This window comes from Sarcophilus harrisii, chromosome 1 (assembly GCF_902635505.1).
Source record: "Sarcophilus harrisii chromosome 1, mSarHar1.11, whole genome shotgun sequence".
Taxonomy (NCBI): Eukaryota; Metazoa; Chordata; class Mammalia; order Dasyuromorphia; family Dasyuridae; genus Sarcophilus; species Sarcophilus harrisii.
In genome coordinates, this window is record NC_045426.1 from 658,377,561 (window position 1) to 658,403,835 (window position 26,275).

The 26,275-nt window shown below is 39.3% G+C and overlaps 1 protein-coding gene across 1 annotated transcript; it reads right to left on the reverse strand.

Moving 5' to 3' along the window:
- Positions 1-1,394: 1,394 nt before the first annotated feature.
- Positions 1,395-24,651, reverse strand: SLC1A6 (solute carrier family 1 member 6). Its single transcript, XM_023496973.2, has 10 exons — positions 24,490-24,651; positions 19,680-19,934; positions 19,219-19,356; positions 17,711-17,915; positions 13,685-13,727; positions 12,997-13,340; positions 7,872-8,105; positions 5,638-5,832; positions 2,648-2,782; positions 1,395-2,215 (listed from the first exon to the last, which is right to left on the reverse strand). Exons 2-10 carry the CDS (start codon positions 19,885-19,887, stop codon positions 2,023-2,025), a joined length of 1,695 nt encoding a protein of 564 aa, XP_023352741.1. The 5' UTR covers positions 19,888-19,934; positions 24,490-24,651; the 3' UTR covers positions 1,395-2,022.
- Between the last annotated feature and the right edge of the window lie 1,624 nt (positions 24,652-26,275).

Consider the following 26,275-nt stretch of genomic DNA (forward strand, 5'->3'; position numbering starts at 1 on the left):
GAGCATTGGAGAATGAACTTGCTTTGGAGGGAAGTCACCCAGCATACCTAGGTTACTGTGGATCAAAGCTAGCAGTTTTTGAACTTCCATGGTTGTTTTTTGGTCAATATACCAGGAGAGACCCAGCAAGAAAATGTTTATGGCAGCATACTGAAGGGAAAGTTAAAGGGGAAGGATGGAAAGAAGTGATAACCTCCTTGGGAGAACACCAAAGTGGCTCTTAACCTTGGATCTTTTGATTGCCTGATTGTGGAAGCAGGAGTGTTGATCTTTCCTTCCTTCCCTTTCTTCTTCCCACCCTGCCATGGGCTTTAAAAATGGAGTGCTGGAAAATACTTCTATGAAGGCAATCCTGGTATGATCAGGACACCTGACTGAAGAATGGTACTAGCATAAATCTGTAGATTTCAGGTTTTACTGATGCAACCATTTTTCAGTGGTAGAAGTATTTTAATGTAGTGGTTTTTTCTTTCTTATATCATTCAATAAATGAGATCTACCCTACACTATTAGTGTGTAACCCTTTGGGTCACATAAAGTTGGGAAGAAGATAATCTTAGTGAGATAAGATTTTTATAATTATAAAAGACCATATATTAAGTTAAAGCCTGGACCAGTGTTTCTTAAGCTTTTAAGCCTTTTGCACATTTCAAAATTATTGAGAACCCTAAAAAGAATTAGTTTTTATGGGTTTTACCATTCATTTTCACCAAATTGGAAATTAAAATCAATAAAATTAATATAATTATGAAAATAATTTTACATAATAAAAAGGGTCTCATAATTTGAAAATCATTGGCTTAAACCAAACAAGACGTGAGGGAGTCAGGGTACTAACAGGTTGGGATTCAATATTTTCATGTGTGCAAGACGTATGGAAGCAGGATATTTCAAGCTCAAACTACTATGTATGGTTCTAAGTAATATTATTCTAGCTCTGTCCATTGGCCTGTCCACTTGTAGGGTCCATGGGAGGAAGGTGTTTCTAGAAAGAGGTGCAATACTCATACATGTAAGATTATCCCTTCCAACTTTGTATCTGTGATCCTTTAAGCATCTATTTCCCCTGAAACTATAACCCCAAGATTCTTTCTCCCAAAAACCCCTTTTCTTTACTGCAAATTTTGAGAAACTTGGAAGTGATAGAAGGCAGGGGAAGAAGCTAGGAAGTTAGAGGATAGAAGAGAGAATTTTTATTCAAGTACAGGTTGGACTGGATGGCTTCGATTCTGAGGTGTTATGAAAGCCTAAAGAGCAATCTTTGTGGTGATGGCAGGAAATATAAGGAAGAGAAAGACTCAGCCTGTGACCAAGTGAGTGTTCATTGATGGATACTTCCACCTTACATTGTTGAAGATTATAGATTATGAGGAGTGAAGAAAAGAACACAGAAGAAAGGTGGATAGGAAGATTTACTTGGGACCAAGATTAGGGGGAGGGGAGTCTGTACCAGTAAAAGGTCTGGATCTTCAAGCAGAGAGACAAAGATCATTTCTCATGCCACTCTCTCCCCTCAATTTCCCTTTCTTTCTCAAGGAACCCTAGACTAGGGACTGCTGCTACTTAGTCTCCTCTCCCTCCTCTTCCTTGCTTCCCAGGAGATGCTCTAACACTTCTTCTTTCTCTTTCTTCCTTGGGAACACTAGCACAAGGGCTTCCGACACACACAGTCCAGTATCACAGGAACACAGACTTTTCCCTTCCCCCTCTTCCCCAGAGAACATTTGTATATGTTGTTCCCTCCCTTCCCCCCTCAAGAAATCCTAGGATGAGCTGGGTTTTATTCATATCCATATCACCCCTTATGCCTAGGCTGTGAAGGTTAACTCCCAACATACTGAGCAGGAAATGAAACCTTGTATAAACTTTCATTATTTTTCTTCTAAAGGATCCAGATAGGGCCGAGCAGCTGGTGCCTTTGGACTCAAAACCAGATGGGCCAGGAACCCTCAGATATGGGTTTCTAGTCCTCCAGCTATGGGCAGTTTGACTCTGGCTCTAGCCTGGGGACCCATCAGTCATTCACATATTGCTTTCATTGCCTCCCCGAGCTCGATTGGCTCCCTTCTCCTGAGCGATAAGCTGATAAGACTTTCCGAGGCTTGGGAGGCTTAGTTCAGCATCCTGCAGCTCCAACTCCTTCCGAGACAGATGCTCAATGATGGCAGCACCCACTGAATCCCCTAGAACATTAGTGGTAGTTCGGAGGCGGTCCCTGGAGGGGAAGAGAGGAAGAAATTGATGGAAAAACATAGACTGGGAGAAGATATGTGGTTTGAAGAGATAATAATAGTTGGGAGAAGGCAGAGGGACAAGCCTCAGTTACTCCTACTCTAGAAATGTTTAGAGGGAGTATTACATAGCTAGGAACATTTTTAAAAATCAATTATGTAGTTGCCAAACTAAGAATAGAAAGCTGGATGTCCCAAATCACTCTGTAATCTTGAATAAATTATGATCCTCCTTTGGTTCTCAATTTCCTTCCCTATTGTCTCTAATGGTAAGTTCTGACATTTTGTATTCTAAGCTTTAAGGTGACTTTCAGCCCTGACATTCTATGCCCTTGTTGAAATGAGAACTGAGACTTCTTGAAAGTGAAAGACAACAAACATGAGGGCAGCAAGATGCCATCCCTGGATGTACTTACAAGAACCAGTCCACAGCTATGATGAGAGTGATGTCTTCAGTTGGGAGCCCCACTGATGTAAGCACAATGACCATGGTGACAAGGCCAGCCTGGGGAATGCCTGCAGCCCCTATGCTGGCAGCTGTGGCTGTAATGCTACCAAATGAAGACAGATCCAAGGGGACATAGAAGGAGAAAAAGAAAGAAGAAAAAGGAAAAGTTGTGAAGATAAGTCAATTTTCTTGGAACATTGTGTCCCTGAACAATAAATAATACCATGAGAAAAAAAAAATCATTGATCACCTGTTATGTGTATTTGAGAGTTCTTTTCCCTTGGTGAGAACTACTTATGATTTCTTAGAATCTTAGAGTTGGGTAGGACTTTAGAGGGTATCGAGTCTAATTTGTACTCAAGCATGAGCATTACTGTGACAAATTATTATCATGTGAAAAATATTGGACTGGGAGGAGATTCTAGGAAGATGATGAAGTAGATTAGAAAACTTTTTGTTTTCCAAATTTACTCCACAGAAAAAGGAAAATTTGACATATAATATCCAGGAAAAATAAAAATATTAAGAACCAACTATAAGAATATCAATAAGGTCAAGTTGTTTACTTCTTTCTTATTTATTTTCTTATGAAAATATAAGCAGTTCTTTTATTACTGTTGTTTTTATTTAAGTAGTTTGAAAGAAAGGCTTGGATTGAGCAGAGTATGACTGGATGATTAAAAAACAATAAAACTGTGAATAGAGAGAAAAATAAGGAATTATCTCATACAAATGAAACAAAAAAAAGGAAAAACTGATACAGAAGAAGTTAGTAGGGGGTTGGGCAGGTAGTGCTAAAACTTTACTCACATCAGGAATGGATTAAAAAGGGAACAACATACATACCTAGAAAAGCATAAAAGTCTTTTAAATTCAGAAAGAAATAAGAAGGCAAAGGAATAGGGTTGGGGGGAAACTTATAAGTTAAGGAATACAAGGGCAAGGCAGCAGGGGTAGAAGTAGAGTAGTGAGGAATGAGAGGAATAGGGTGAGAAAAGGACTGAGGGAAAATAAGGAGGAAAAGATACAAGTAGTTCTTACTTAGAATATGAATGGGATGAATTTGCTCACAAAGTGGCAAGTGATAACATATTAAAAATTTGTATAAAGATAGTGAGGAAAATGGAAAGAAGGATAATAAACAACAAATAATTCTAGCTCAGAATGTGAATTCAATAAATTCACCCATACGATAGAAACAGATAGTAGATTTTAAAATTGAACTCAATAATATGTTGCTTTCAGGAAATGTTATAAAAATGAGAGATACATTCAAACACAGATCAGGATATTAAAAAGCAGGTGTAGTAATCATGATTTCAGACAAAGTTAAACCTAAAATAGATTTAATCAAAAGATAAAAATAGAGAAACTGTACTATGTCAACCATATTAGTCAATATTGTTTTAAACTATTTAAAATAACTAGACAATATAAGGTTGGAACATTTTGGAGGTGTAGGAAAGGATGAACTGACAAATTGAGAAAAATATGGAAAGACCTAGACTTATGAAGGAAGATGCCATCCACCTTCAGAGAAACAGGACAATTGGAAATAAGCATAGTACGATCATATATATATATATATATATATATATATATATACACATATATATATGTATATGTGTATGTATATTTATGTGTATGATTATAGATATCTATGTATATATACTATGTGTATATAAATATGAATGTGCATATACATGTATTGTATATGTATGTGTAAATATGCATGTAAATATAATATAAATGAATATAAATATATATTTATATGTGAACATATAAATGTGCTTAATTGTAGTTTTCTGAGGGGTGGAGGAAGAGGAAGAAAATAAAGTAAAAAATGCATAGGAGAAAATTTTAAAAACCTACAAGGAAGCAAAGACAGACAACTCTGAATACAATATGTAGTATTTGTTATATGGGCTTTCTCAAAATGAAAAATTATTGCTTTATATTTTTAACCCTCTCATGTTTTACTGTGCACATGGCAATTTTTTCCTTTTCTTATTTTGCATTTAAGTTTAAAATATAATAATAAAAATGAGAAAAGGAAAAATAAAGATACAAGAATATCTCAATTTTGCTTCAGAAAAAAATATAAACAGATTTAAGTTGAAGGGAGGTCAAATTGGAATCAACATAAAGAAGGGTGTGACAAATGGAAATTGGCTGTCTCCTGAGGTTGTGTATTCCTGAGACTGTGAGTACTACACAGTGAGGCTGTGTCACTGAAGGTATTTATGCAGACATTGAATAGTCACTTTTCAAGGTGGTTGGAGAAGAGATCCAGCATTGAGCCAAAGGTTGCCATATGTAGATGCCTTCTAATCCCCCTTCTAATTCTGATATTCTGAAGTTTTTCACTGTGCAGAGTATTCCCTGAGAAGCCAATATGAGAGTTCTTCTCAGTCCAAGTTTCTTTATTTCTCAGTATGAATTAATCATATGGCATCCAGTTTATAAACCAGTCTCACAGGAGTGGAAAGCAGTCACCCAGAATCTAAGAATTTATCAAATTGACTCCTGCAGCTGCAAAGATCCTGGACAGTCCAACCCTAGCAAGATGTAGGAAAGACATTATGAAGCCCACCCTGAAGCAATGTATGGCTGCTATCCATTTTTACAACACCATTCATCTCTGGATTCCCTATCACTCATTTCTTCCTTTCACCAACACCCTGAAACTGAATCCTTTTAAACTCTACTTTATCCCTTTCCCCTCTAGCCAATGAGTGAATCCTCTTCACCCTCCTTCTCAATCTCACCCCCTCAATACTCTATCACTCACTCAGATTTCTCTCTACTTTCCCATCACTTAGCCCCAATCTCAATTCCACCCCATCCCCTACCACCATCAATCAATAAAGATTTTCTCTCTTCTCACAATTCTATCCATTTCCTATTCCATACCTTTACCCTCACCATTTAGGGAAACCTCTCCCTCATGTCACTCACCTGATAGTCGTGATCTGTCCCAAGTTGAGTTCATAATTGTTGACTTGGGCTATGAAGATAGCTGCCAAGGCTTCATAGAGGGCAGTGCCATCCATGTTGATGGTTGCTCCCACAGGCAGCACAAACCTGGTGATACGTCTATCCACACCAAGATTCTCCTCCAAGCATCGGAAGGTGATGGGCAGAGTTGCTGAGCTGAGGAAATAGGACTCCAGGAGCATTTCATGGGTACCTCTCAGGAGGGACCACAAAATGCCTTGGAGGGGCATGGGCCAAGAAGAGACTAAAAGCCCAGGTCCTCTGGCTTTGAGAAAGCACATTTTTAATCTTATAGACTCAATTCGTAAATGATGAAAATAATTTGGGGACCAATAGGGAGGTTAACCCAGCCCTTTGTGCAAGTGAACCAGGATGTGCTATTAATGAAGGGGTGTCAGAAAGATCTCTCTCATTGATTTCTGAGCCCCAAATCCCCACATCTCTCATGCCTTTGGCTTGGAAAGGTCCCAATCTAAAAGATGATGCATTACCTGGACAGAACAGCACAAATTATCTCATCACTTTAGCAAAACTCTTTTAGTCTTCTTTGGGACAGGGTCCTGAGGAAAGTGGGGAATGAAAGCTGTCTGGAGATGATAGACTTAAGGAGGCACACTTTTGAGGAAGTTTGAGAACTTAGAATGGGTTTAGAGTATGGAAAGAGGAAAGTGAAAGAGAATCAAAGATAACTGTAACCCAATAGGAATCCAGGCACTTCAGTTCCTTCCTAGTGGAACCATATAATCCTCAGATTTCAAAATATTAGAGGCAGAAAAAACCCTAGATGTGTTTGGTCCCACACTCATTTTGCAGGAAGGAAAATTGAGGCCTTAGCAGAGGAAGAATTGCCTAATGTCACCAGCAGATCAGCAACAAAGAAAAGATTTGAGTCTAAGACTTACAGACCTGTGGCTGTGACCCACATAGATCTCCTACAAAGCCCAGATCCATTGAGCCCAAGATGTTAGGCAAGATCCCTGAGAAGGGCTCTGGAGGTTCTGTCCTTTGACCCTGAAAAGAGATGCCTAACTCTTTGTTAATTTGAAGTTCTGATATGATATGACCCTTGAATTTCTTTCCCTAATTAGATATAGATATATATATATATGTATATATTTTTTTCTTCCTAGCTCTCCTACACAGAACTCATGAGTAGTTATAATAAAAAAAAACTACCATAACTTATCCTCCTTCTAGCAATGGATTTTTCCACCCTTCTCTAAGCTGATTATCTAATACAGTGGTTCTCAAACTTTTGTTTTCAGTATCTTTCTCCTATTAAAAATTATTGAGGATCTCTCCAAAAAATTTTTGTTTATCTGGATTATATTTATAGACATTTTCTATATTGGAAATAAAAACTATTTTTGAATTTGTAGACCCTCTAAAAGGGTTTCAGAGATCTCCAGGATTCTCTAGACCATACTTTGAGAACCACTGATCTAATATATTGACCAGCCAGAGAGGTAAAGATGTGGTCATCACTGCACCATAGTGAGGCATCACAGAAAGACCTGAGGGGAGGTTTTCCTTGTAAATAAAACTTTTTAAAATAGCTTTTGTACTCCTGAGATGTGTGTGAGAGAGTATTGATAGCAAAATAGGTGTTAGATTCTCAATAACCAGACAAGGAATAGGGGAACAAGAAAGGGGTCAGGCAGCAAATAGATATTGAGGCATATGGTAGAATGAGTCTTGGACTTGGCATCAGACAACCCAGGTTCAAATCCCTGCTCTGATATTTAACTGAGTATGAGTGGGCAAATCAGTAAACGTCTGTGACCCTCAGTTTCTCCATTTGTAAAAATGAACATAATACTCTTGCTACTCAATTCAGATGTCAAGAAAATGCTTTATAATCATTTAAATACTACACACACCACACACAAATATAAACACACACACAGTTGTGTAGTAATGCTATTTTTAGAAAAGGCAGTTATTATTTTTTTGATCTCTAATCCTCTTTCCATCCTCATCACCCTACTCTAGGCCAATTCCAGTTTGTCAATGTCTTTCCTAAATGTGGAACTAAAAATCTGGTACAGTATTTCACCTTTGGTTGGGGATAAAGGATCAGATCATGCCTGGAAAGGCTTTAAGAGGGGCTGCTAGATAACTAGAAGGGGCAGATGGAAGGGAAGTTAAAGCTGAGCTGAAGGTGAAGGAGGGGCCCATGGCTGGGGAGTCAGTACCTGGAAGAAGTGCCCATGGCTGTGATGAGGGCCTGCAGCATACCAGCGATGAAGGGGAAGGGGTTCTTGTGTGTGATGAGGAAGTAGAGGAGTGGAAGAACACCCCCGGCATGGATGAGCAAGCCCACGATAACAGTCAGTGTGTACATGCCCAGCTGTCCACCAACCACAGCTGTGTCCTCCATCTCTAGGATCTTCCCAGCAATGAGGAAGAGGATACCCACAGGAGCATACCTGAGTCCCAGACCAAAGTATATGTGTCAGAAAATTCCCTGGTTTCACCCCTAGCCAAGGTCAAATTTTCTTTTTTGGGAAACTGCTACCAAGTCTTGTTGTCTAGCTCCCCAGGACCCAGAGCCAAGAGTACTGATACTTGTAGTTAATTTCCTAACAACATTTTTAGCCAAGTCTGGACCTCTGCCATTATAGGCATCCAAGTATCCATTAGCCTCCTTTCTTCCCTCCCCCACTATTCTACAAGTGGAAGGATAGCTATACAATCTTTGAAGCTAAAAGATTTGAGATGAACATTGGGCATAGGGTTTTCTTCCAAATGAGTGGTCCTGCCTCCTTCAACATCTCCCCTCCTGCCAAGGCACCATTACTGCCTCAGAGCCAGGTTCAGCCTTCAGAAGCACTCAACTCACATTGTCCATTCCCTACTACAAGAACAAAGAAAGTGATAGAGTGACAGCCCTGGTTCTCTCTCCATTTCCCCTTGACCTCCTCTCTCCTTCTTCTTGGTCCTGCCAAGCCAAGCCCCGCCCCCCTCTTTCTCTCTCTCTTTCTCTCTCTCTCTCTCTCACCAGCTCTATTCCTATCAGATTCCTGGTATAATCCCCCAAAGTCACACACTTAGGAAGTGATAAAGTTAAGACTTAAAACTTTTATTTTCTTGTTTCAAATTCTGTGGTCTTTTCATTGCATCACCTTGTCCTTGATTTAGGGTTCCCTTTTAAAGGATTCTTTTTTAAAAGATTCTCCTTTTAAAGGAGACAACATAGTGTAATAGAGAAGCTACTGGCTATGAAGCCAGAAAACATGCCCATTTACCTATCTGGCCTCTAGGTATCTGGGGGGCGCTGATAGGACAAGTCAGTTCTACCTGATGGAGCAGGAGATAGAGCACTGGAATCTCAGGTCATAAAGCCCTGATTTCAAATCCCACCTCAGACACTTAGTAGCAGTGTGACCATGGGCAAGTGATTAATCTCTGCTTGATTCAGTTTCTTCATCTGCAAAATGGAGATAACAGTAGCAAGAAATTGTGTCTCAGGGTTGTTATGAGAATGAGAGCACCTTCAGACCCTGCAGGGCTACCCCTACCTACAGAAGTTCATTCAGCTGACTCCCTTAGCTGGGACTCTTTGTCTCTAGAGCTCCTTTGGAGTTTCTATTCTAGAACTTTCATGAGTAAAAATAATGGAGAAAAGGAAGTAGTATCATAGATTTAGAGCTGAAAGAGATCTTGGGGATCATTACACTCAATCCTCTCATTTTACAGATGAGAATATTTGTAAAGTATGTTACCAAACTTAAAGCTCTATAAAATTCTAGTTATTATTACTAATGATTAATATTAGCTGAATCTCAATTTCCTCATTTGCAAGGTGAGAAGGTTGACCTAGATCAGGGGTTCTCTACCTGGGCTCTGTGAAATTAAACAGTGAACTTGGGGGCAGGGGTGTAAACATCTATTTTCACCAACCTCTAACTGAAACTTAGCATTCCCTTCCATTATGAATGTAAGCATCAAACTACAGGAATATTAGCCTTCACCAGACTGCCAATGAAGTTCATGACATATAAAAAAGATTAAGAACCAATGAATTACATAAAAGTCCCTTTACAACTCATTTACAATGAATTGTAAATCTCATGAGAAGAGTACATTTGTACAGGAGATTAGTGAAGCATTTGTCAATGTAAACTCACTTTGAAACAGCTTCCCCCACCTGTGAACATTGCCCTGCATTTGTTAGGGCCAATATAAGAAGAGGAATTTCATGAGGCTGGAAGCAAATTGCCAGGAACTAATAACATAAAACCTAATCATATTACCTTTTGGAGTTTCTGAAAGGTCAACTCGTTGCATGGAATAAAAACAAGGGAATAGACTGCTGGATGATCAATTGAGCAAGCAGGATAAGTGACCAAGAATGTCAGTCACTTTGGACCCCAAACTAATGGGGGAGGGGGGCAAATGATGGTGGCTCAGCCTATCAATGACATCATGGTAGTAGAAGCCAAGATGAGGGCACACAGTAAGCCAATTGGAGATGCATCATGTACAGAGATTGCCACCTGAGTTTGCAAAAGTTTTCTGGGAATTACTGGGAGCCAAGGATGCTGATCTGGCAATCAGCTAAGAAAGATCAGGAGTTGACTGGTAAAAGGTTTTCTTCTTCCCACTTGCTGTGAAAGTTGAGGGCAGGATTACAATCTCCTCAAAAGAGTACTGGGAACACTTAAGCAAAAAACTGGAGGGAGAGGTGAAAGGGGCAAGGTTCAGATCTTTACCACAATGAGAAATATGGTCTGGAGTTTTAATAATGTTTCTTCAATTTTTATTCCTTTCAGTAAATTCATTCTATAACACAAACATGTATTTCTTTAAGTCATACGGATTTGGGAAAAAGATTAGAATCTTAATGGAAAATGGGAGTATGAGCCAATTTTGAAAAATAAAATATTATGTGACAATTTTTTTTACATTTTAAATACTGTATTCGTTAGCCAGGATAGAATTTCAACAGTCATTGAAAGACTAAGGGTGCTTTCTCAGCTCATGCATAGAGCTGAGGGTTATTATTGATTATTGAAGGCTCCCAAAAGTATGTTCTAGAATCGTGGGGATCTCTGAAACCCTTTTAGAGGGTCTACGAATTCAAAAATAGTTTTTATTTCCAATACGGTAAATGTCTATAAATATAATCCAGATAAACAAAAATGCTTTGGAGAGATCCTCAATAATTTTTAATAGGATAAAGACACTGAAAACAAAAATTTGAGAACCACTGGTTTAGAGCAACTCCTAGCTAATAATGGGCTAAGAGTACCCTCTAGTGGCATAAGTAGAAATTGCTCATCTAGTATCTTTCCAATCAAAACTATATAAACTATATTTTTGATAGTTTTCTTTCTCATGCTTACAACTGCAAAAAGATCATTTCATCCAATCCCCTCTTCTTACAAATAGAGGAAATGGAGGGGCAAAGAAAGTAAGGAACTTCCCCAAAGTTACACGGGGAATAATTTACTGATAGGAATCGTGCCCATACCTTAGAACTCTAAATTATTTCTTTTTTTTATACACAGATGCTACTTACTTTTCTCCAATGTGCACACATGTGGTAGGGGCATCAGCCCAAAGAAAAACTGCTATGATCTGCAAAATTCTTGCATCGAATTTCTTAAAGTGCAATCATGATAGGTTTCATTTCTATAGAATTTGATGATTTTATTAAGCTTTGACAACAAATGTGGGGGGCTGATAGGGTAAGTATTATCCTTATTTCTTTCTCTTTATAGAGGAGGAAATTAAATCTTTGAGAGTTCAAGGGATTTGTTTTCCCATAAGCATACAGCTGTCAATTATGAGATAAAGACAAGATCTGAATCCACATTTCCTAATCCCAAAGCCAAAGCTCTTTCTACTTCTGCCCACATACTCCTACACCAAATGATGTCTCACATTTGCAAGTGTATTTTGCTCGGAGGAATATAAATTTAAGAGTTAGAAAGAACTTTAGTAGTTACTTAATTCAATACCTTCATTTTACAGACAAGGAAACTGAGACTCAGAGAGATTAACCAAGATCACACAGGTCACACAGAATGGCAGAATCAGAATTGGAAGCCAGGTTCTTTGACTTCAAATGAAATACTGTTTCTACTATACTAAAACCTATTATATTTTCTTTCTTTTACATTTTGATCCCATTTTGTAAACATACTTTTATATAAAGCAAATCTGTATTTCTTTTAGTCACACGAAGCTGGGAAGGAGAATGACTGTTAATGTGAAATAAAAGCATCAGCCAATTTTGATAATTTTGTTAACTATTATAGGATCATTATATTTACATTTTAAATCCTAAATTCAATGAGCCAAGATGGAGCCTAGAGAGGTGCTTAGAACTCTTCAAGCTATGATCATGACTTTGAGATCTTCCAAAGAGGAAAGCCTTTGCCTAATAACTTGCCCCGATAATGTGCAAGCTTTAAGTCTATTCTACCCATTCACTTCCCAAAGCCCTGAGATCCCATGGCCTTCACTTCACCAAATAGTCAGGCCATATCCCCAGGGAACAGAGTTCACTAAACCTTTATGCAGTCTCCTCCCTTACTTAACTACCACCCTAAGCAACTTTATTCTTCTCTCTCCCCAGTATCCTCCCCCATTCTGAATCATACATCTTCACGACTGTCCTCTTCTGATATCCTCTCCAGCTTGTGGTTGTTCTCCATAATTAGATTCCCTACACCCCAATTTAAGTCCCTCCTCCCCACCCCATCCCATCAGCTTGTGAGTCTCTGGCTGATCTCTGTTTGGTGTTCAAAGCCCATTATAATCTATTCCTCCTTCCCACCTTTCCAGGCTTCTTATACTTTACTTCTCCACATTTACTCTTCAATCCTCCAACACTGTATTCCTGGCTATTCCATGAACAAGACACTCCCTCTATCATTTCCAAGCATTTTCTTTAACTGACCTCCATGCCTGAAATGCTCTCCCTCCTTAACTCTACTTTCCTGACTTTCCTGATTCCCTTTAAATCTCAACTAAAATCCCACTTTCTGTAGAAAATCTTTCCCCACACTTCTTAATTCTAGTGCCTTCCCTCTATAATTGTTCCCACTAATCATGTATATAACTTGCTTTGTATATATTTGTTTACAGGTTATGTCCCTCATTTGGCTGTAAGTTTCTTGAGGTCTTTTTTTTCTTTTTGTATCCCCAGCCTTAGCACTGTGCCTGACACACACTAGTAACTTAATGTGTATTGATTGGTTGCTTGCCAATAACACTACTCCTTTAGTATCTCCATCCTTCTCATTCAACTCTGAATCTTAACCCCTTCCACCTCAAACTCTAAACATAGAGCTAGCCTGCTTCACTCACCAGATAATGACACCAACGAGTCTCATGATGGCTTCGTTGAGGCTGTTGAAGAATACCTTCAGGGCATGGCCCTTTTGTTTCATGCTGCCAGTGACCAGGCCAAAACTGACTGAGAATACCACCAAGCCCAGAGCATTGATTCCACTAGCTGAGCCAGGTACAGGCACAGTCTCCTCAAAACTCATTACCTCTTGTAGGGTGCCAAGGGCACGGGTAACATTGTCCAAGACACTAGTACCATTGTCCATTAAAGAAAGAGGTGAAGGAGAGATACCCAGTTCTGTTCTGTTTTCCATCTTCATGACAGTCCTGGTCACCACCCTGGTGCTGTACTGGGTCTTGAACTGAAATCAGAAAAATCAAGCCCGGCCCACTACTAAGAACAAGTTTTACTAAATGTTTTCAGTGGTCTCTTCTAACTTTGAACTACTGTAAAGTTTCAATATTCCCTCAACCTAGAGCTTCAGCCTTCATATTATCTTCTATGTAGCACATGAGACCTTATTTACATTTAATTTAATTTGAGGTCATTTGGTAGGTGTGTTCACCTATACAGGTGTCCTAGGGTCCCCTGACCAATCCTTAGAAGGACCTTTCTCCTTCCCTCCCATCCTTGGACCCCCTGACTACCACCATCCTTATGCCCAACTTTATCCTCATGAACAAAACCTTGACCTTCTTCCCTCACCTGTTTGAAGCAGGCTTCCACAAGATTGGGTGGGAACATATTCCTGCAAAGAATCAAAGGTAAGACTAAAACATAAAGAATAGTATAACCACAAAACATAGAATCTCAGATGTAGACAAGACCTTACCACAAAGAACATTCAAAAACATAAATGGAAGGAATTGCAGATTATCATAGCTACAAGTACTTTAGAACCCAGAACTTTCTAGTTGGAGAAGAACTTAGCTATCCCCAATCCAAATCCATCATTTCATAGGTGAGAAAATTGAAACTGAGACAGAAGAAACAGTTGACCCCAGATCACCTAGCTGGTAATACAAAAGTTCTAAAGGCGTTTTATTCCAAGTCTAATACTGTTTCTAATATGTCTTACTGCCTCCAGCTGAAGTAGTGAGGATGGAGAGGGACCAGAAATAAGTAAAATCTGATCTCTCCTCCATCTTCTTTCTTAAAACTGTACTTTAGCTTTAGTCCCCATCTATGGAAACTAATTTTTCCAAGGTAACAGGTAGCATATTTACTTCTAAATCCAATGATCTCATCTAGATTATAATTCTCCTTGATCTCATGAAGACTATATTAGCATCACTGATCATCTATCTCACAATTTATCTCACTACAAGAAATACCAAAATTCGAGTACCTCTACACACACACACACACACACACACACACACACACACTTTCCTGATCACACCTGCTAACAACTAACCTTAAGTCATGTTCATTGAGCTGAGGATAATATTATATAAAAAAGCCAAGAGCCCAGCAGCCCTGACTTCACAGCTATTACAAGACTTAGGTGAGAAGGTTTTACCCTAAGGCACCAAAATCTAGAAAATGCTAATATTGTCTGCATTCAGAGCAAAACAACTATGTTTAGTACCTCATTAGCAAGAACAATTAAGAAGTTACAGTTAAAAAAAAAAATGGCAACTTAGGTGAGCTTCTTCATGGACTGGCTCCCCACACCCATTGGGTGGTGTCACTGCATCATTCTTCCCCTTTAATTGAATTTGTCTTAAAAAGCTGATTTGAGGACATTTCTATGTTTGCCTGGATGTCAAAATTGCTAACTCCAGCTCTGTCTGACCTGTGAGGGTCATGGTCTTCAGTCACAGGATAGCCTCTGAATAGCAGCAACTTAGCTTATTAAATAGCTCCTCTATTCTCCAACTCCCTCTAGCAGGTGTTATTGATATGATTTTCCTGGTCCATCCTCAACCATCCTTCTTTTCTTTACAACCCAGCAATCCTTTGCAAGCTGCTCTCACTTTCATATTAATATATATTTGCCTCTATATCAAAGAATATAGTCAATAGGGCACGACCATAGATAATCAGAAGATTTCTTTGTTCTGAGGAAGGGTTCCATGGATTGGGGGAAGGAATTGTAAGTGATAAAAATAGTTTTAAGCATCAAAAAACTTTTTTTTTTTTTTTTTGCTGAGGGAATTGGGGTTAAATGACTTATCCAGGGTCACACAACTAGGAAATATTAAGTGTCTGTGGACAGATTTGAACTCAGGTCCTCCTGACTCCAGGACTGATGCTCTATCCACTGCACCATCTAGCTGCTCCCAAAAAAGTTTTTTTTAACTAAATAAAATAGTCAAAATATTTGGATTTAAAGTTCAAGTTCGATCACTTGTTAGCTGTGAGACCATGGGCAAGACATTTAACTACTCAGAGACTCAATTGTAAGTTCCCTGAGGACAGGGTCTGCTTTTAGAAGCAGAAAATTTGGTTCTAATCCTTGTTCTGTTCTTACTATCTATGTAAGATTAGGCTAAGTAATTTCAATGCTCTGGGTCCCAGTTTCCTCATATATAAAGTGAGAAGATTATATCAAATTGCTTCCAACTCTAAAAGCTAAGAATCCTTGTGATGCCATTTCCCTAACTATTCACACAAGAAAAACCAACTGGATAAAAAAATGACTGTTGTCCAGAATATGATATGCAATTGGATACATAAACTACAGAGCAGGCCTTTCAAAATATAGACCTTAGGCAGTTATCATAAATGGACAATGAACCAAATGTATTATTGAACAAAACAGAAGAAATTGTTTTTTGGGAAATTGTATAATGCTTTTAATGAGTACATACTACTTCAGAAAACAAAGTCCATTTCAAAAAAATTATTCTGGTGATGTTAAATAGCTTTGATTCATTGAACACTATAGTAGCAACAAGGAATTAAAATGTGGGTCATCCATAGGGTCTTTTTTTCAGGATATGGTAATGAAATATTGGATACAATGTATTATCCATAAAGAATTTCAAGGAAATGCATTGTAAAGAATATCTGAAAAAGATATGATGATCAAGCCAGTCAGCCAGTCAACAAGCATTTATTAAATGTCTGCTATGGGCCAGGCAGTTTGCTAAGGGTAGGAGATTCAAAGAAAGACTACATATAAAGTAATACTCCTCTCAAGCACCTTGCAGTCTCCTGGACTCAGAACAAGGAATATCTGATGGACAATCAGCAAACTATATCGATATCTATGTATTGTCAAGAAATCTAGATGAAACACTCCAGCCTGGGGTGGAAACTATGATAGATTTATATAAAAATAAGGACCAAAAATCATCCAAGGTGAAGAATAGAGAGAATACCCACACTGACAATAGCCCAGATTCGGTGACATTTTTTTTCATTAACATACTTTCTAAAGAGAATTTACAAGTTTGGGATTCTAGGCCTGAGATTTCCATTAACTATTCATGCAACATTGGGGAAATCATATCACATTTCCTCCCTGTTTAAAAAACAGTAAGTTGTTGAGCTAGTAGGCCTTTTCCCCCCTATCCTATTCTTTTTTAAATTAGGTATGCCATTCCATAGCTATATTCTAGTTATAATTTCCATCTCACAAAGTCTTTTATCTTGAGCTATAGTGAGGTAAGACTAGACATATCTGAAAAACTGCTGTGGGGGGTAGGATTAGATTTGCTCTTGTCTCAGAGATAGAATAAAGATCAAATTAAAAAGGAGATTTCAGCTCAATATGAGAGAAAAATTAATAGTCATCCAAAAGTGAATTGGTCTTCCAGTGAGATAAGTAGTGAACCTATTATTATCTACCTTAAAAATGAGGAAATTGTGATGCAGAGAGGTAAAATCCCTTTTCAGAATCACAAAAAGAATAGAATCAAATCATCAACTAAGCATAAAGTATTTATGGAATATTTTCATATGTTCAGTGCTATGCTTGGTGCTGAGAAACATAAGTCTCAGTAACTACCCTCAAAGTATTTACAGTAAGCTTAAAGAAATGACTTCCTCATGAAATAAGAAAAGGAATAGCATGGAGACTACTATCCCAAGCTGTCAGATCAACTGGCAATGAAGAAAGAAAGAGTGTAGAGGGCCAGTATTGAATAAGTCCATGTACAGGAAGAGTTCAGTTCAGATATTACTTGAGACCTGCTCTCTGTAAGGCCTTCACACAGCTCAAAGCATTGGCTGACCATCTTCCCTTGACAGTGATGAGAAACATGCTTGAGATGAATTTAAGATAACTTAGTGAACAATGCATGTAATTTGCACAAGTCATCACAAACTATACACTTTATGACTGTTAAATAAGTACTTTGTAACTGCTAATTGCTACAATTTATGATTCTGTTAGATAAGTAGATTGTTACTAATAATTGTTCCATTTTATGAGTCTGTTAGATAAGTAGATAATTACTGCTAGTTACTGTTTAAAGTTAACAACAATCTGGAATATTGGAAATGATATATCCCTGTAACCTTGGAATGTATACTAAGTAACCTGAAAAAGTTCGGTGTTATTTCAATATTAGGTTAGAGCGCATATAAATCCTGGCTCTCAGATCAATAAGCAGAATTTCATAACAGATTCCTGCTTGGCTCATGTAATTTCATGACCACACTCTCCTTATTCAATGGAACTCCCACCAAAAAAAAAAAAAAAAAAAGATACATGCCTGCTGGTCTTGGGGGATAGGAAGAGGAATGTTTCTGGATTTGACAGGAATAAGGAACACTAACCTGACAAGATCCATGAAGGCATCAGCTGTAGGGATGGATTCAATACGGCCCTCCCGATGCAGCCCTTCCTTTGATCCTTTCCCAGGATGGATGATAGTGACCATGAGGATGCCAATGAACACTGCAATGACCGTTGTCACCATGTAGTAAACAGCAGCCCGCATCCCCATCCGTCCTGAAGCCTTGTTGTCCAGAGATGCCATACCTGGGAGAAACCACAGTCCAGCTCTTTGCTCTACTTTTTCCAACAGATCAGTTCCTCTGTGTCACCTACTTCACTTCCCCCTAGTCTACCCACCATTAATACTATTCTTTCATTGACTTTCTTCCCCTTACCTATCCCTACCCTTATCCCAACAATTCTATGCCTACTCCTTATCCAAATCCCACTGGACTCCTCAAATCCCACTCCATCCCTGCTTCATTAGTTCTCCTCAATCCTAAGCAATCCTCATCTGACCTATTGACCTGCCCTCTAACTGTGTCCCTTTTCTACTGGTCCATCCAACTTTACCTCTCCCTACCATTACTGCACAATCTTCCACTTCTCCATCGTCCTATTCATAGACTTCCTAGCTCTCCTCTTGCTCAAAACATGCCTTGATACTTCTGGCTCTAGAAAGCAGGCATTTTATCCTGGGTCAAGAAGCAGGACAAGCCATGCTCCAACTTTCCCTTTGCCCCAGACATAATAGGCAGTTCCAGGGACCATTTCATGGATGGCCTTACTAACGAACAATTCACCAGATAATCTCTGACCAAGTCATTTTTAGGGATACAGAGTTATTTTTATCACAGAGAGCCTTAGAGCTGAATTTTCTGGAGATCAGAGTTAAGTCCTAATGAGAAGAGCCCTAGACTGGTATTGTCCAGTGCCCTACTCCAAAATCATGTAGGAATCATGCATATATATTCTTTGGCTGTTCATATTCCCATCCTAATCTCATAGGACCAATCCAGTTTTCCCAAAACCTCAAAATATACACAGACATACAGACCATGTAGACTATCGCTGACCACCCCATCTGAAAGCTACATTTTGACTCCCTTTATTCATAACCTCCATCAATATTTCCCTGATTCTATTTTGACTTTTTGTCTTCATAACATGGCTGCATCCCCTTCCATCTTCCATTACCCTTTCCAAAAATAAAAATAAAAAAAAATCCCCCACACGCTCTCACAACTTTATTAGTGAAAAGATGTGAGAAGAAACAAAGAATAAAAGGAAGTGTCTCCTTAGAGTCAAAGGCTTTACTCTTCCATGGAAAAGTAAAGAGCACTTGGTCTAAGTAGTTGGTATAAGTCACGTTTTAAACAGGAAAACTTGCATCCCTAGACAGAATAATACTCCAAGTTGGACATCGGTTTTACTCTAGGTCAGCAATGACTCCAGATTCAAGGATCTGTGAGTATTTTTACACAGTCATGGGCCAAAACAATATCCCCAGGTGTGGGACACTGGGAAGAAAGTGATAGTTCTGGAGGTGGGTATAGCGCCTCCTTACCTGTGATAAGGCTGGAGACTATGAGAGGCAAAACCAACATTTGCAACATTCTCATCAGCAGCTCTCCAGGAAAAGAGAAGTATTTAATCTGTCGATAAGTCAGTTGATAAGGGCGGAGAGCAAAGGCAAGGCTGATCCCTAGAGAGCAAGACAATTGTGGTAAACAAAAGTAGTAAGAAATTATAGGTCTCCTAGATAAGCAGCTTAAGGGCATCTGTAGGGGACTGCTTAAAGGAAACTAACCAAGCTGCAGCCATCAAGACATCCCTAGAAAAGATCTCTTCAGAAATCAAATTTATGCAGTGAGGGCACGGAGATAGTCTGTTTTCTAGTGTTTACAACCAGCCCAGTCTAAACTGCTTCCCAAATTTCATCAATATAGACTTAGATCTAAAGGGTCATCCATCCAATAAACACCCACTCCCTTGCCAGAAGTGTCTCTACCACTCTCCCGTGCTTACCTATGATCACAGCACTGACTGTGAGAAGAATGAAGGCATTTCTTCGTAGGAATCGGAACAATCGCTCCCGGTTCATAGTTTGGATTTGCAACCGGGTTCGAGCAGCACGCTGTTGCATGGAGTCCTGCAACCCTTGTAGCCAACTTTGCCTCCCGAGACGTTGGGAAACACTCTCCCTCAGGAAAAGGCTATTGGCGTGGCTACTCATCCTTAGAAACAGTGCTTTGGAGGGAAAGCACACAGGGAGCCCCAGCTCTGGGGAGAAAAGAGCAAGGGCTGAAAGGAGGGCAGCAAAGGTAAGGACGCGGAGAGAGTGGGGAAAGAAATGAGAACGAGGGATGGACAACATGGAAAGAAATACGTTTTAAGTTCCTCCACATCCGGAGGTTGGCTGCATATAAGGATGCATGAATCTATGAGAAACTCAATTTAGAAGGTTGAGGTAGGAGTGGCCAGAACGATGAGATCCAGTAGCTAGCTTTACAGAACCCTGCGTGAGACTACTAACTGAAATCACAGAGTTCATTTTATTTCAAGCTAAAAATGAAAATGGTGATACTATCTGCATTAGAAAAGTCTCTGATGATAGTAAAGAAAACTCTGGGACAAAGATTCATAACCTTTTTTTTTTTTTTTTATCATGGAGTCCTTTGGAACTCCTTTGGGAAACCCATGGACACCTCAGAATCATGTTTTTAAATAAATGACATATAAGATTACAAAGAAAATCAATTAAATTTAAATACAATTGTCAAACTATTTTTTAAAAATAAGTTCACTGATCCAGTGATCCTCTCTTAAACTGGTCTAATACTCATGAATACTCTCATGAGAATGTGATACCAGCTGGATCACATAGGACAAAGCTTCTTAAGCTATGGGTCGCAACCCATATGGGGTCACATAACTGAATGTGAAATTGATTTATCAGCAAATGTTTAATTTGTATGCCTATTTTATATAGGTATACAGATATATAGGAGGTGCAGCTTTAGAGCCAAAGACAATCGGGGTTTTCCTTGGGAAACTAAGGAGCAGTTGGTCTGAATAATTTGTGTGAGTCACATTTGAACAAGAAAACTAGAGTCCCTACACAGAATAATACCTGAGGTTGGATTTTACCTAGGTTGGTATTTTATATACTATATTATATACATAGGGTTGCATAAAAATTATGCTTTATTATCAGCAAATTATGATTTATTAACAGAAAATATTTCATTTGATTGCCTATTTTATATACCTACATAGCTGAAGACACATAAAAATTTCTCAGGCAAAAAGGAGTCACAACTGGAAAAACCTTAAGATTTCCTAACATACAAGACTACTTTATATATCTAAGACATAACATATATCTGAGCCTCTTGACCTTTCCATTCTTTTAAGTGGCTCTGATAGTCACAATTGCATAATATTAACTGAATAAATCCAAAATTGTTGCCTTTCTAGTAGGCGCCTATTTTCTCCTCAATGTTTTCCTATTTTCCTATTGTCAATTGAAAAGAAATTAGGCTACCATCAATATTACTCTTTCCAAGCTCTTTAAAGGATACTGTTGGTTGAAGAATATTCACATTCTCTCCTTTTCCTAAGGGTCATTCATAGCTCTTTCCTTCTAACAAGTGAAGCCCTTGCCTATCAATTATCTTGTAATTAAAGATTGCTTGCAAGAGTATTCCACCCTCTTTGTCATTTAGACTTGGACCAGATGATCACAAGATCATCTGAAGAGATGAATAGAAAGGATTAATTTCATATTAAGGATATAAGCTTTAGAGCTGGAAAAGACCTTAAAAGTTATCCAGTCCGAATCTCTCATTTTACAAATAAGGAAAATGGGATCCATAGCAGGTGGGATGACTTCCCCAATGCTATATGAGTTTTTTAAAAGCAGAGTCAGGATTCAAATCTATGATCCTAACTTCAGAGTCAGTGCCTTTTCCATCATGCTACGAATCTCAAATGTTATTGCTACATCCTGAGTCAATGAACTAAGGAGGGGAAATACAAATGTAGCATTTCTATAAGTATTACTAACAATACTAAACCAATCTAAAACCACCTACAGATCTGTTCCATTTCAAGTGTGCTCTCCTTCTAATTATGTCTACAAAAGCTCCTGGAATTATGACCCTTAGTTGGATTAAATTAATTCTCTCCTCAAATTTCTTTGCTTGTCTGGTGAAAAACAATTGCACTTAATCTTTTCACATTCTCTTCTACAAGTTTTGGGGGTTATTATTGTTGTTATTTTTGTTTTTAAATTGATACTCAAGTTTTTTCTGCTTATGTTTACCATGCTTCTGGATTTATCAAGTAGATCACGTATTTTTTCAAGAGGCAGTTTTATGCTTCCTCTGACTTTCTCCTGGTGGTAACTCATGGATACCAGTATTTCTCTAAGAAATTGAATCAGTGTCTACTTATGTCTATTTTCTATTTCAGGGAGTCAACCACTTGCTTAAATTGGGACCATTAAAGCTACTATAATTAACATAGTTTCATCTCATTTTTCTCCTTTATTAATTTTCACATTAATTTTGGGTTTTGCTCCAATTGCTCTGTGAACTGACTTCACAGAGAGTTGATTCTCAGATGATGACTTCCACATCAGTTGTCAATCATTTTCTATTAAATATTTTGTCAATTTGTCCTGATGGATGACATAACATGGCAAAATACTAGACTTTAACCTGTGAAACTGGAGTTTCTGTCCCTCATCTCTGACATTTGTTAGTTGTGTAGCTATGGGCAAATTGCCTAACCTTACCAAGTCTCAAGCAATTATGGAACACCTGCTTAATTTTTTGTCACCTAAACATTTTACAATCTGCATTAGTAAAAGCATTTTTCTATTTCTATGAAATTAGAGATCTTTGACTTTTAAGGAACAGTGAAGGTGAGAAGTTTAAGGTGCTTGAGCTGGGATCAATCCAAGGAAACTTGAGAAAGGAAAGAAAAAGTTACAACTTACTGGACTATTGGGATAAAGAAACACTTTCAAATAACAAACACATTGGACCTATTCACTTACAGGATTAGCCAGAATTTTACACACACACCTAAACCCTCTCAAAAGCTCCTTTTTCCCAAAGATCACTTTCCTCAGGGGGAGGGGTTTTCTCTTGGTCAATTGGAAAACCTGGTATTTGGGTCCAGGAAACAGAAAGTCCATTATGATGTAATGTAATGTAGATATAGGTTTCACTTCCAGCTAGGCTATTTACACCTGTGTATTTGGGAATTCACTTTCCCTCTCCAAGCTTCAGTTTCTTTATCTGTAAATTGAGAGGACTGGATTGAGGGATCTCTAAATTCAGATGAGGATCCCCAGAATAAAGTCTCTTGGGATTGGGATATGCATATCTGGTCAGTCCTTGGGGCCCCCAAGGCATTCTAAAGTCACTCTCTTCCACACACATACACTTTCAGGCACATCCCCTCCCCCTAGCCCTCAGGCATCCAACCCCTTTAGCCACTGGCAATATCAACTATTTAAGACTGCTGCCCTCTATGGGCCCCAAAAATTTCCTTCAAATAGCCCGAGGCACAGGCAAATGTACACAGAGGAGAGAAACAAAAGCAAGGATGGGGAGGGACATCAGGACAGGAACTTGGACACAGAGACAGAGAAATGAAGGTAGAGATAAGAACCATGGCTTTGGGGATGGAAAACCAGAGGAGGAATACAGATATGGAATTAAGGACATGAATATCAACAGAGATTAAAGAGAGGGTGGTAATATAGAGGATGATAAAATGGCAATAGAGTCATGGAGACAGAGAGAGAGACGTGGACATGAGGAGGTTGGGGACAAGAAGGAAAGACAAAGACACAGAAATGAGGATAGGGACAGGTATACAGAATTAGGACCCTATACACAAGGATACTGTATAGAGAGAAGATGAGGACATATAAATTGGTACAAGTTTGAAAAGCTGGGTGCATGAACATGGAGATAAGGACACAAAGGTGCACGTAGGGACAGAGAGATGCAAACATGAACAAATAGATAAGGACCTAGAGACAGAAATGGGCATGGGCACAACTGACAAGTGGAAACAGGAACATGGAAATAAGGACAGAGATAATCATGGACAGAGAGAGAGAAGAGAGAGAGAGAGAGAGAGAGAGAGAGAGAGAGAGAGAGAGAGAGAGAGAAGGAGATAGATAGATAAACAGACAGAGAGGTATATAATCATACATCCACAGGAAGATGGGGCTCTGGACACAAATCAAGTTGTAGATATAGAGATGAGGACTTGGGCATTACGAAGGGGGGACATAAGCACAGTGATGAGGACACAGCCACCGAGCCAGAGAGAGAGGAATAACATGGAGTATGTGGATGGGGACACAGGCATGAATACAAAGACAGAAAAAGGGAACACACAAAGATCTAGAGATGGACTCACAGATGGAGATGCAAAGGTAAGGATACAGTCATTAGATTAAGAACAAGGAAATGGATATGAGCACAGAAAGGGGGTGTGTACCTGGAGCATGGACAGAGAAAAGGAGATGTAAGCATGAAAACGAAGACGTGGGCACAGAAATAGGAACCCAGAGACAAGGACATGTACACGGAGGTAAGAACAGACACAGACAAGGGAAAACAGGCACAGAGATGGGGCCACAGATAAGGCAGCGAGAACACAGACAGACTCAGACTAAGAACAGACTAAGTCAGGAGAGGAGAAGTCAGTGTGCCCATGTGCATTCCCGGGTCCTCCCCCATCCTCCCATCTCCCCACGCCTGAGAGCCCAGGGTGGTATTTCACAGAACCCAGGAAGGATCAGACTCACCCGGTTGCCCTGGGGGGCAGCCTCGGCCCAGATGCAGCTGTACTGCAGCCTCCCAGGCAGGCTGTTCACAGCCTTGGGATTTGGTTATGGACCCAGATGGGAAAGACTGAGCACTGGCAGAGATGAGGACTTATTGCCCCGGAGATGGCTGAGCTGCGAGAAGGAGGGAAGCTCCGAGGAGGAAGATGAGAATGGGAAGCACGGAGTGATCCGGGCTGTCCCTGCACTCACGTGTAAGCTGAGGGGGAGGGAAGAAAGGAGGGGGACTGACTCTGGGGGACCAGGGTTCCCCCGCCCACCCCTGATCCTTGGCCTCTCTCCTGTAAACAGGCAGGAAGCCTCGCTGGTGGGAAAGGGGTGGGAAGGGAGATGTCTGTCTGTTGTCATGCTCTGGCTAAGCTTCAACAGCTCCTATTCCTTCTCTTCTCTCCTCTCCTCCCCCATACACAAGATGCTCTGGGAGGAGGAGGAAATACCAAATACAGTCTTCCATTTTCTGGAAGGACACAGAGAGTTATGGATTCATAAAATGTTAGACCTGACAGAGATCTTAGAACACAGAGGACAATATCAGAGATGAAAGGGACTCAGTCTAGCATACCCACCAAAAAAATTACATACAAGGAAACTAAGGACCAAAGAAGAAAGTACTTACCTTACTGGAACACAAGTCTCTTGACTTCCAGATTTGGGAGTGATGATTATGAAGTGATGATGGACTGAATTGGGTCCAAACTCTATAAAACCATCTACCTCAAAGGAGAAGGGATATATGTGTGTGTGTGTGTGTGTGTGTGTGTGTGTGTATGTATTTTTTTTTTTGCTAAAGCAATTGGGGTTAAATGATTTGCCCAGAGTCACACAGCTAGGATGTATTAAGTGTCTGAGACCAGATTTGAACTCAGGTTCTCCTCCCCTCTTCAGGGCTGGTGCTCTATCCACTGTGCCACCCAGCTGCCCCATTTTTGTTATTCTTTTTGGCTGCCTGCCTGTTTGGGGAATCCGAGAGGCTTGAGAAGGGTAAAGATGGGAAAAGAGAAGATCAAAAAAGCTAATACATTAGCTACAGCCTTAGATTGCACCGAGAGGCAAAGAATGTCCAGTCTGAGTGATGGGGTATCCCTGCTCTACTCTGCTCTGGAATATTGAGTTTCATTCTATGCATCATTTTAGGAGAACATTAATAAACTGAACAGTGCCCCAGAGGAAGGCTTAAGGTCATAGATGAACTATAAGAGACTTTGGAAGTCATTTCCTCTAAAATTTTGATTTGAGATGAGAAGACCTACTATCTAATGAATTGGAGAGGGATTAGACACATCTTTCTTCACCCCAAAGAACAGAACAATGAGGGGAACTTGGAGGAACTAATCTGAGCTCAACTAGAGCTATCCAAAAGATTAATGAAATGCATCCTAAGATCATGAGTTCCCACTCCACAGACATTTTTAAATAAACCAATTCCTGGGTATGTTGTAGAGGGGATTCTGATTGATATAGATTGGATTAGACGATGACTTTTGAATTCTTTGCAGTTGGTAATGTAATGGATGGAATGCTGGGCCTGGAGTCAAGAATACTTGAATTCAAATCCAGCCTCATTTATCACTATGTGTCTCAGTTTCCTGATCTGTAAGATGGAAATAATAACTGAATTTACCTGAAGTGAGAAAATTTTTATAAAGCTTTTTTATTAACTTTAAGGTGCTATTGCTATTGTGATCCTGAGGTAGTTATTCCTCATTTTCTAATAGCTAAGATCACTGGGGGATGATCCCAGTTCTGG